The sequence below is a fragment of the Mytilus galloprovincialis genome, chromosome 10, assembly GCF_965363235.1.
Source record: "Mytilus galloprovincialis chromosome 10, xbMytGall1.hap1.1, whole genome shotgun sequence".
Classification (NCBI taxonomy): domain Eukaryota; kingdom Metazoa; phylum Mollusca; class Bivalvia; order Mytilida; family Mytilidae; genus Mytilus; species Mytilus galloprovincialis.
In genome coordinates this window covers 38,088,896-38,102,153 of record NC_134847.1, presented here as the reverse complement: position 1 = coordinate 38,102,153, position 13,258 = coordinate 38,088,896, and the positions used below count along the sequence as shown (strand labels likewise).

At 32.9% G+C, this 13,258-nt stretch overlaps 1 protein-coding gene across 1 annotated transcript; it reads right to left on the bottom strand.

Annotated features, from left to right (window-relative positions):
• Positions 1-233: 233 nt before the first annotated feature.
• LOC143049137 (complement C1q tumor necrosis factor-related protein 3-like) lies at positions 234-2,061 on the bottom strand. The gene is made up of 3 exons (XM_076222890.1): positions 1,977-2,061; positions 1,074-1,249; positions 234-652 (listed from the first exon to the last, which is right to left on the bottom strand). Exons 1-3 carry the CDS (start codon positions 1,979-1,981, stop codon positions 258-260), a joined length of 576 nt encoding a protein of 191 aa, XP_076079005.1. The 5' UTR covers positions 1,982-2,061; the 3' UTR covers positions 234-257.
• Positions 2,062-13,258: the final 11,197 nt, after the last annotated feature.

Genomic DNA, 13,258 nt, shown 5'->3' with positions numbered 1-13,258 from the left:
TTAACGACGACGGACGACGACGAACGCCAAAAGAATAGAAAAGCTCAATTGTTTCTTTGGGCCAGGTAAGCTTAAAATGGTATAAAATTGAAATATAAATAGCTCCTTCATGCCATCATAACTCAAACAATCTAACAGAAGTATCTAAACCGCTAGGATTTTCTAGGATTCCAATATGTTGTAAACAACAGTTCCTGAAATTATTATAGGTAAGAAATAAATGAAATAAGTCATTCTTCATGGTCAATTCATTTTATTTAGATTTTGAAGCCGCTAAAAGTTGACCACTTATCTCCAATCATGTATGTTCCTGCATTATAAATCCTGATAGATACTTTGTCATTTTTACTCATTTGTAAAACAGCACTCTGACTAGATGGCATGTGTGTAGACATCCCTCCAGCTCCAGCATGATTTCTTGCTATAATCGTGTCATTCAGTAATAATTGTGTGTAGAAAGACTTGCCAGCATAAGTAAGAACTGTCCAGGTAAAATAATAAAGACCATGTACGCGTGCAGTGAAGACACCAGTCGACTTATCATATCCTTTACCGAGGTTGGTAGTTACTGTTTCGTATATGACTATAGCACCGTTACCAATGTTCTGCAAAGATCCCGAATTAGATACCTGAAAACCAACCTTCCCGGAACCTAATTAAAATAGTAATTTGGATCATATATTCATTCAGCATTGTCAGAACAATCTACACGGTAAGTCTGTTAAATAAATACATGTAGAGATTACACCTAAATATAGGAGTATGAATTGTTTATAATTGTTTTTTCTTTTTTAAATTCAAGGTAAAAAATTATTCGAAGTGAGGAGTGTGATATCCGCTAACTACGTACATGTGGGTTTGAATATAAAAACATAAGTTCATGGCAGTACACAATATAGAGGTCAACCACAAATAATTGTCTATACGGTAAGTCAATCTCGACCCTTCTAAAAAAGCTGTGAATTGAAATAATGGAGACTATTAGCAAAGTACGAAACTAAAAAAAAAAATCCGCCTCCCCTCAGTCCTCATTTTTAGATTTAAGAATTTGATATTGGTATATTCAAACTTACTCGGAGTTGAAGGACTCTGATTACAGTCACACTTTCCGTCATTATCTTCCACAAGTTTCAACTGATACTGAATACTCTTCATAAGACTGGCATTCGATCGACATGATTTGTGGCAGCTTCCGCCTGATGTCAAGATGGAGGTCAGTATTGCCGCAATAGTGATAGCATGAGCAAAACTAAAAAACAGTATTGTTTTATTCTAAAAATATAGTATGTCTATAAGTGTGTCTTTAAAAGTTTCTGAAATTTGCTCACCCTCTGTTTGCATAGGTTCCAATACGTTTTGACATGCGGTGAATTACCAAAATGTGGTGCATTTGTTTGGTCATGTGTAATAAGGTGAAGAATATGTGATACAAATTTTGAATCTGAAAGGATATTATTTACCCATTTATTAACGTCAAGTGCATTTTAAAAAAAAATAATGAATGACCTACAATGTAACCATTCATAAAAAAGATTAAAGATAACATGATTTTATAATAAACAAATATATAGTAATGCCATGAAGCAACCTCTAAATCGATCGATACAAATATAACAAATGCTGACGAGGGTGATTGTTAGCTATAGATGCATGCACATTTGAATGCCAACAAATTTCGTTCTTCGCCTTAAAAAGTTGATATTAAGGCGCATATAATAAGCAGAAAGTCCTAACGATTTTCTTTTTTAACTGATTACGACTCGATCGGTTCGCCTTAAAAGATTTTACATTGTAGTTAGGCACATAGAATAAAAGGGAACCCTTAACGTTTATATCTTCGCTGTTAAAAATAATAAAACAATTCTCTGTCATTTCTACATAAAGTTTATTTTCTTTCTTTGTTTATATCAATAACATAAAAAAGCATAGACTTGATCACGTTAAAGGTTGTTATCGAACTTAATAAGTTTACTTACTTCATTTTGAATCCTCAGTTTTGATGAATTACAGCTTTTGTTGTTTGATTGTGTAATACACGCATTGAAAATGTGGTTCACTTGACGACATTTTATGTCACTATGATCATGCGATCCTAATATAAAAACAAATAATCGAAATCCATTTTTGGCAGAGTTCTTAAAAACAAACAGATGTTACCCTTTCCCAGAATTGCAAGTCACGACAAATAACAAATAAGATTTCTTCTTCAAAATTTATAAAACTTTATACTTAGTCTAATGTAAATGCCAAAAGTAGCTATACTTAATATATTCACTTAGTATAGTGGCTTGCTTCGTGAAGGGTATTTGGGGTTTGGGGTCTTGGGGTAAGGGGGATTTCCACGTTTAACAATACAATGCGGAGTACTGGTGTCATTTCAATAATGTATGTCTCTTGGGGGTGTTGTCTCTAAGTATAGAGAACAACTCCTTTTATTTAAATTAATTAATAAATGTCGGTTTTTGTTTTTGTATATAGTTTTGATTTGTTTTTGCTAGATTAGCACAATAACCTAAGGTACAGAGAATAATGCTCGATGGAATTCAAAATTAATTTTAGAAAAAGCACGTTATTGCAATGTTCCATTTTTTTAAAGCAGTTATTTTTTTATCTGTCTCATAGGCCAAAACTGCACAATATCAGTACTTGATAAAATATAGTTCGTGGACATATAGGGAAAATGGTAAATCAATACTTTGAGTTCTGAAGAGAAGACAATGTGGCTTGGGTGACATATCGTATATTTGGCTCGTTTATAACACTCTGTTTAGAAAAAACAACAACACATGCTTAACTTCAGAATAGCATTAAATAGATAATATATGAGATGGCATGATATATTTGATATAATGAAAATTCAAATTGTAATAATTTTTTTTACTGCTTGATTTTTAATTTGGTATATCATGATGTTGTCATGGCTAGATGATGTATAGTTTTTTCGGCCTTGTCATTCATCCCGAAAACTAGATTATACCATTTACAAAATAATTTTATTTCCATTTATGCTGACAATTAACCAATGATCAGCGAGAAAGTTAAATTGAAAACTTTACAATTTTCTTTACTTTTTAAATAATTGTCAGTATCTCAGACGTCATATGTTTCCCCCTTCCCGTAAATCGAAACCTTCTTAGGTGTGGGACTATACAACTCAATATATTTCTAGTGTTGCTCTTCTTCCTTAGCGTAAACAAAATCTAGTCTAAGGATTTAAATATATGTAGTTTGAAAATCTAGTTACAATTTGCGATCATTCATCCGGTGGGGACTCCAATTTCTTTTTTGAACATGTCCAAAACAGGCTCATCGACGGTCGATGCGGTGAGCGAGTTCCAAGTGTTGCATACTCAATTATAGAAAAAGTTTTTTTTTTAAATTAGTTCTATCAAATTGCCATGTTAAATAGGTTATAGTTTTGACCCCTACTATGCGATTCACTCATTTATAATAAATTTTCTGTGTAAGACATATATTTGTTGTGAGTATATGTATATGTTTCACACATAATATTGTCATGTATCGATTTTTCTAGATTTTTAAGTAGAAGTATACGTAATTAACTAGTCCACAGATATTTTATTTAATTTTACATGTTGATTCTGCTCGTAAAAATACATCAAATTATAAAACTAAAAAACAGGGTAAACGTTTTCGTTTTTTAGATACAAGCTGTTGAAACTTACAGCATGATACGCCAGAAATACTAAGGATATATAGGGGAAATCGTAAAAAAACGACAGATGTTTCTTACTTTATCCTGATTCTCTAATTCGTTGGTCCACAGAATTTTAAAAAAATCGAAATGCGATTAAAAAATAAACGACGAATCCATTGGTGCAAAGAAAGTCTCTAGCAATCGGACTAGTTTTCAAGCTATATCCTCATGAAGTTTAAGCGGAAAATTAGAAACTATTCGGCGACGTTATTGATGTCTACTGTTATGTCGCCATATATCTTACTCTATAACGCTATTATACCCATTGTACCGTGCAGTATCGTAACATAAATTGTCAGTGTATGTTTAACATTTTCCTAAGTATTGGAAATGCTAAAAAAAAAAATCAAAAGCGTAATCGATTGATAATGAAATAAGCAAAATATGTTTAAGGATATCTCTGTAGCCCAAAAACATGAAAACTTGGAAATAATATACTGCAAGTGAAAGAAAGTTGCTGTATAGACTTAACTCCATATTTTCTCGATTAGACAGGGTACTACATCTTTTCAAATGGTTTTATTTTTCTAATTTTTTCTACGTTTTACCCATTGGGTTCTATATTACTAACTGTGTTGCACAATAACAACCAACTTGAGCATTCGGAGTTTTATAAAAAAGAAAATGTGGTATCGTTGCCAACGAGACAACTGTCCACAAGAGACAAAAATGATACAGATATTAACAACTGTAGGTCACCGTACGGCCTTCAACAATGAGCAAAGCCCATACCGCATAGTCAGCTATAAAAGGCCCCGATTAACAATGTAAAACAATTCAAACGAGAAAACTAACGGCCTTATATGTATAAAAAAAATGAACGAATAACAAATATGTAACACATAAACAAACGACAACCACTGAATTACAGGCTTTATTTGTTTATTTAATATTTACTTTTTTTATGTTCAAGACGGGCATGGAAGAGACACTAATTGCATTAATTATTAAATGATTATAATAGAATATGTTCCACATCTTTGATTTTGGATACATTTTGTAATTCGTTGAAAATATCTCCTCCAAAGCTGGTCAAAGCAAAAAAAGGTTTTGACCAGTATGTAAATGGTATCAACAAAAAACCTGTGTGAACATGCATCAAAGACTCATATATAACTGCTACAGAAGTCATCTGATAAAATTTCAAGTAGATATTATGATCATCTACTTAATATGTCTAAATATCTAAAAAGTTATAGTATTCAATATGAAAAAGGTATTGCAAAAATATTCTCTTTTCATTTTTTTTGGTTATATGGATACAAATATAAGTGATACCAATACAGTCAGGCAGTTTTGTTGTGGTATGAAAGTGTAGTAACCAACATTTACTGTTAATTCACACAAATTAGGAAGTAAACAAATGAATGATGAATGTATAACATGTAAAATGAAATATAGTTTTATAAATCAATTAGGCCAGATAGGCCTTATAAATTTTGGTCTTTATTTTAACATACTGAATTACCCTTTACACTCATGATCAGTAGGCAGTACAGATTATAAAAATAAAGTGTAACAAAACAACCTATCATCATATTGCTAGTAGCGCGAGTAGCATTGTGTGGTAAATTTGTGTTTTTTTAAAATTCAAATTATGGACAAAAAATGTTTAGTTCAAATCTAAATAAAATGCTTTATCTCCCTATTACTTACATGGTACATAGAAAGGATACTACTTTGACAATTCCTTGTACATGAAAGTTGTCTGTCAAATCTTTATTTCACAAAGAATGAATTGCATAATAATGAACTGAGCTCAAAGCAAAGCACTTTAATTATACACTAAGACAAAGAGCTCAATCCAGTAATATACTCTGTACTACAGGACCTTAATGAACATCATATCGGCCAAAACCGTGTCTCACAAACATGCCATATTACATGGTTTGATCAGAAGTTCTGAAAAAGATATTAATTTTATTGTCTTATTTTAAGTATATACACCACTTAAAAATTTGTGTTAAAATCATTCAGTATCTAGCAACTATCAATCGCTTCATGCACAAATTTATATAGGTTGACAGCACAGCCCCTCTGTCGAAAATAAGAACATATCTCCACTTAATTTTAGTTAACTGATTAAGAAACATTCGAAACTATAAAAATGTTATTTAAGACTTGTCAGTGTCTATTAACCATCACCACTGAATCAATAATATATGTATATAATCTGTCGATATTTATATTTACCATTGCACAAGGTTATGTTTTTAGCTGTCTGTTAATGACGTTTTACACTAAATCTATTGGATTTGAACACGTACTGATTTCAATTTAGTCTGTACAAGATGTACATGATTTGCTAAGTTAGTTACAATGCCTTAGAACTAACTATCACAACATGTGAGTACTCTAAGATCTGTGCCTTGTGTCGCTTTTGTTGTAAGGGTGTTTTCATACTCTTCTACATTCGGTTTGTGTTAGATGTCTTTATTTTCTTCTGTGTACTGATCTGATGAGTTAATCTCTTTCCAACTGATGTTTGAGGTTTGTTCTGTTGATTTGTGCTGTAACAAAACTGTTCCAATTAAAAGGGAGGTATAGCGTTCACACACATGTATATTCCCGCCACATGCCTTATGTGCTTATCCCAAGTCATGATCCGGTAGTTCAGTGGTTTTCGGTAGTTCATGTCTGTTATTTTGTTTTGCAGGTGGGATTTACACTGTTTGAGTATTACAATAACACGAAGAGGGCACTAGAATAGGCATACTGATCAATTAAAAAAAAATTAAAACATAAGAAAAAATATATGTCATACATGTCATAGGAGAAAACTGATATATTTGATCTTTCGGTACCGAGGTATAACGAGTGTTGCAGCTCATTTCCATTCTGGCCCTCTTGAGATCTTCCACGGATCCGATGTGGGTGTCTCTAAGTCTTTATTTTCTATAATGTTTTTGTTAGATGATACTTTTCCTACAGAATATGTTGTTTGTCGGTTTTTGTTTGCCATGGCCTTGTCAAATTTATTTGTTGTAGTTGATTGTTATCTCTCGCCTATCTGTAAATATATATTGTATGCATAAACTTATTTTTTTCTGAATTAGTCTGTTTATTTTGTCTCAATACACATGCACATTAAAAAAACATATATATCGAAGGAAGGGAGATTGTTCAAAACCAGTTGGTGTTCAATATGTATTTTGAATTATATAACACTTTCTTTTTCAATGGATACATAAAATGATGTAGAGTGACCGATTTAAAAATTGTTTAATTGCTGTTACAAAATATATGTTGAAATATTTCATTTAACTCTTATTGTTTACCGACATAAACGCATAAAGCAAACCATTTCAAACAATTTTCTTCTCGGTTTCAATAAACTAACATATTTTTGTAGACTACATGCAATTAAGAACTTATTACGACGAGAGAGTGATAATAAACTGTCATTCTAATATGACGTGCTTCATTAGCTTTGTAAAGAAACCATACTTTATTATCCAATAAAATTAGTTTGCACATGCGTATATTGACTACGGCAGAAAAATGAATTTTATCAAATTGGTATGCATTTAATGTATTCCATTAACTTATAACACTTTCAAACTCTAAAATGATACACATTTTGTTACTAATACTTTCACAATGACAACAATGTGTTACAATTCGAAATTGATATATTTGACCTAGATACCGCAACGTCCATGTTGGCTGTTCCAACTTCAAAACCCATCCCTCTGAAAAACACGGTTCATCTATCGTCTGCTTGTTTACAAAATAAAATGGAGTATGCGAGAACAATCCCCTTAAAAATTGGACTTAAAGTAGAACATAAAGGACAGAACTACACAATAATTGACCATTACAACCAGAAACAATCTGTTCTACAGTATATTATTAGGAATATCTCATCAGGACAAACAAAGAGAGTATTCAGACACGAAGTATGGAGAGGCATCAGTAACGTCAATGTTTGCCAGACTTACTGATGCCACAATATACCAGTTCGAGCAAGAGAGCTCGCAATCAGATGACGAGCTTTCAACTTTTGCTGAAGGAGTTTCTGAACCAGTAGAAGAACCACAACCAAGGTTAGAACTAGAACAAGCTTTAGAACCAGAACAACCTTTAGAACCAGAACTAGCTTTAGAACCAGAACCACCCCTAAAGAAACCAAGGTTCAAAGAAATGCCAAGCAGAGAGCACATAGATATGTTGGCTCAGGCCAGAGTAGAAGAGACAACTAAGCAACAAACTGATTGGGGAGTGCGCCTTTTCAGAGGTAAATAAACTGACTCACATCACAACAACTAACTATCATTGTAAATACATGTATATATTATTATGATTTTTCCTGCTATTATGACTACATTGTGTCCTCACTATTCCTGTTGCAAAGGCATATATATAACAATTTCATTGAAACATATGATCTAACGATAAAATATAAAATAAATTATAGGTTATTATTACTGTCGTACTGAAATGACAAAATTGTTTCATATTTATGATAAAATGGATTGACCCTAGCAGGGAATCGAACCCCATTCTCCTATAAAAAATATAGGCGTAATTACCAATATACCACCAAGGTTTCCAATCCATTTACAAATGCAACAAGATTGTCACTCAGTTTGAATTTTAATCAACATTAGAAAAACAAAATTTATCAGCAAAAAATGTATGCATTTCGTGTGACGTACATGTACATGCATTATGAACTGTGAGTCGCAACAACACTATTTACAAATCATTCAACCAATAAAATAAAGAATAAAGGCCTTAAAACATCATATTGTGACATATATTCATTTCCAAATTTGCATTTATTATAAAAGTGAATATAATTTAAACTTGATAAAATATTAATTTAAATTTCAGGATCAATACAGTGTCAAGTTTGAGGAACTTGAAAGCTCCATATTAAACGACAGATTATGCTTTTTCTATCCAAGCCTGCAAACAAAAAAAGGGACAGATTTCTCTAAATCAGCATTAGTTGGAATACGTGCAGCAATATCCCGTCATCTCACATCTCCACCATACAACCGTAATGTTAATTTAATGCAAGATAATGCCTTCATGACATCAAATCATGTTATAACGGGAATGATAAAAACCCTAAAAAGAGCCGGCAAAGATGTTACGGTACACAAAAAACCTGTAGCTGAAGGAGACATACAGCGTTTATATTCAAGTGGGGTTTTCAACACAGATTCACCAGCAACACTACAAAACAAAGTATTCTGGGACTTAATGTTGAATTTTGGCAGACGAGGCCAGGAAGGGTTAAATAGTTTGACAAAGTCATCTTTTGGTAAGTTCAAAGATGATAGGGACCATACATATCATAAAATGACATACAATGAGGCAAATAAAACTCACCATGGCGTTGATTCCCATGAAAACCGTCAAGAGGTGCGTATGTATGAAAAATCAGGAGATGAAAACTGTCCAGTGGCAAGTTTTGATTTTTATGTATCTAAATTGAGTCCTAAATGTAATGCGCTGTTTCAACAGCCATTGCTTTATCCAAAACCTAATTGCTGGTATGCTAATCAAGCCATGGGAAAAAACAAATTGAGTCAAATGATGCCAAGGATTTCAAATGAAGCAGGCCTTTCCTACAGATACACCAACCATTGTATAAAAGCTACCGTTGGTACTGGGCTGAAACGCGCCGGGGTCAATGATTTAACTATTATGTCAGTTACGGGTCATAGAAACATTAAATCGTTAGAAAGTTACGTTGCTGGACCGTCAGATGCACAAAGGCGTGCCCTCTCATCAACTCTACAGGGTGTAGCTACCGCAAGTAACAGTAATGAATCTGTGTCAAAGGGCCCCTCCTGCCAAGTCTCAAATGTCAGTACATGTACAACCTTATCCAGGAATCCTCTGTCAGACATGAGCATTTTTACAAACGCTACAATAACAGGGGGAACATTTACGATAAATTTAGTTAATAAAGACTTACCCGATTCTCCTAGTACGTCCACCGCCATTGACATGTTCAACTAACTGAAAAATGCGGCCTGAAATGTGCGTGTCAGCTGAAAAATTGACCTCAAAGCCAAAGGAAAAGACGTTGATTTATAACTTTTTTGTTATTTTGTGACACAAACATTGTTTTAGTTAATAAATTTGTTAATTTCTGTTTTAATTTAGAATTTTCAAATTATTACAACTTTGCGAAATTAAACTGGTTTGAACTAGTTGAATAAAAATCAACAGGGAGGTTGATGGAAGAGCCTACACACATACTATAACCTTATACACAGCGAACATAGAAATTACCGTAATTGTCCTAATCAGAATCGAAATAATTGATGGAAGCTATACTTTATTGTATTTTTAACATGGGTAGGCATTATATTCGTGTTATTTTAGCCCTCGCTATCGCTCTGCCATCAATTATTTCTTAAATTTACCAATCAGTTAATATGAACATATAATACAATATATAACATCAAATGAAGACAGAAAGAGAGTCAAGGTCTTTTCCTGTCATATTAGCTGTAAAATAGATAAAACATAATTCAGGTTACCTCTCTTTGTATAGTGTCTCACATGGTGTATATAAAAACAGATAATGTATGATTGCCTTTGAAACAACTATCCACCAAAGTTCAAATGAAGTGGATGTTAAGAAAGTTAAACAATGAGAAAAAAAAAAACGATCCCGTATAACTTGATATTCCCGTGCTTGCATTTCCTATCATGATTTTTTTGATAGAGGGTTGCTACTCACAAGGAAGCTATTAAACCAAGAGTTCTAAATGGTGAAGTTGAAATCATCACTTCGTAAATTTTACGGACGCCATCACGAGTTTGTTGACCGTTATGGAATAACCGTTTCACAAATGATATCGGATATGTTCCTTGATTTTGCCATGTGGTTATGGACTTTACGAATTGATTTTCCTCTGAGTTCAGTATTTTTGTGATTTTACTTTTTCCTTACGTCGTAACTACAATCCCCTTCCCTTTCATGAATGTGACCTATCGAATAACACTATTTACCGGCTTTGTTTTCATATAAGCAACACGACGGGTGTCACATGTAGAGCAGGATCTGCTTACCCTTGCGGAGCACCTGAGATCACCTCTTGTTTTTTGTGGGGTTCTTGTTTATTCTTTAGTTTTCTATACTGTGTCATGTGTATCATGTCTTTTTTTTTATTTTTAGCCATGACGTTGTCAGTTTATTTTCGATTGATGAGTTTGACTGTCCCTCTGATATCTTTTGTCCCTCTTTTGCTATAAAATGCTCCTTCAAAGGCAAACAATTCAATTGGGAAAACTATGGGAAAATTAAAACAATTTACAACAAGAATGTGTCCATAGTACACGAATGCCCCACTCGCACTATCATTTTCTATGTTCAGTGGACCGTGCAATGGGGGTAAAAAATTAGAAAGATCATATCATAGGGAACATGTGTACTAAGTTTCAAGGTGATGTAACTTTAACTTCATCAAAAACTACCTTGACCAAAAACTTTAACCTGAATTTCGCACTATCATTTTCTATATTCAGTGGACCATGAAATTGGAGTAAAAACTATAATTTGGCAGTAAAATTAGAAAGATAATATCATGGGGAACATGTGTACTAAGTTTCAAGTTGATTGGACTTCAACTTCTTCAAAAACTACCTTGACAAAACACTTTAACCTGAAGCGGACGGACGAACGGACGCACAGACGGACGGACGAACGGACGGTACGACGAACGGAGGCACAGACCAGAAAACATAATGCCCCTTTACTATCGTAGGTGGGGCATAAAAATACAATGACAGACTTGAACAAACAACTACCACTAACAGTATACTACAGTTACCAGAATGTGGTTGGGTTAACCATGACTGTGAGTGCTGAATCTTGTACATTTTTGTAACAGCACAAATTAAGAACAAACTATGCAATTCAGTTTAAAAGTTGTATGCATGTCTGTCATGATTACTTTTTTTTCAGATGCACCACAGCTTTAGATAATGTTAGATACAATTCATTAACATTTACACTTAAATTTTAAATGGACGATTATAGGAAAACTTTAAACAATACTTATATATAATCTAATTAAATTGTGGAAGTTTTCAAGCGCTATACAATATTCTTTTCCATTTCAGCACCAGACCATGAAGATAAAATTGAGTTATTCACTGCATATTATTCTCACTACTTACACGCACATATGAAGAATTAAAATTACAGGTTTATTACAAAAACCCGGACAAAAACTATCAATCGAAAGGGATATATTATTCTATCTTGCGTTGGATTTTGAAAATAACTTGTCGTCGTTTTCGTTCGTTGATGTTCTCAGTTGATTTTTTCAAAGCATATATCTGATGAAACTTTTACCAAATTTGACCACAATCATTAGAATAGAACAGACGGGTAAAATGCATGTTGTGTCCATTATCATGAAAACCATGCAATATTATACATATAGAAAAGTTTAGACACAAGTAAAAGTGTTCGATATCAGATTTTCATTTTGTATATGTACACCAAAACGACTAGACAATTAATGGCTCTAAATGACGATTTTTAATGTTTTTGTTTTCGATTAATAAAGGCAACAGTAGTATGCTGCTGTTCGCAATTCATAAATCGATTGAGAAAATAACAAATCCGGGTTACAAACTAAGTATGAGGGAAACACATCAAATATAAGACGAGAACTACGACACAACAGAAAAACAACACTAAAGTGTAACAAACAGAGAAACGAATTATAATAATTATAGCAATTACCATTTCATGACTTGGTACAGGACATTTTAAGAACAAAATGATGGGTTGAACCTGGTTTTGTGGCTAGCCAAACCAACCCCCACCCCGCTTTTATGGAAAATCATAAATATAATATTATAATGACAACATAACAATACAAAACTACAATACAAATAAATGGGAGAACATATAGGACAGAGCAACACACAAATAATAGTTATCCAAAGGTACCAGTTTTATAATTTAATACACCAGACGCGCGTTTCGTCTACACCAGACTAATCAGTGACGCTGAGGTAAAAAAGTTCAAAAGCCAAAACAAGTACAAAGTTGAAGAGTATTGAGGACCAAAAGTTAAAAAAAAAGCTTGATACGGCTAAGGTATTCTGCCAGGGATAAGAAAATATTTAGAAAAGTTCATACTTTTGCAAACATATTTTTATGGATAAAAATGACTTTAAAATAAATATATTAATTATAGATTAACTCTGATCCAGATTATTTCTCTGTCTAACACTAATGACTAATGACAAAAAAAAAAAACTAAGTATCTTGTATCTTATTTCATATGTCAACAGCGTTATAAGGACTTGAGCACGAAAGATACAAAAAATAAACAACATGCAAACCAGTAGATCTAAATTAAACTGTCACCGCCATGGCCAAGAAAGTGTTGTAGGTATAACAAAAGAAACTATTCAATATGCTATGGTCCCATACATGTACTTATATAATATGCGTCATTATATGGTCCCCTTTATACTCGTTGATTCGTTGGAATGATAAACTACACATGACTGTAGCGATATATGTGTCATCGAATTTATTTTGAAATTGTC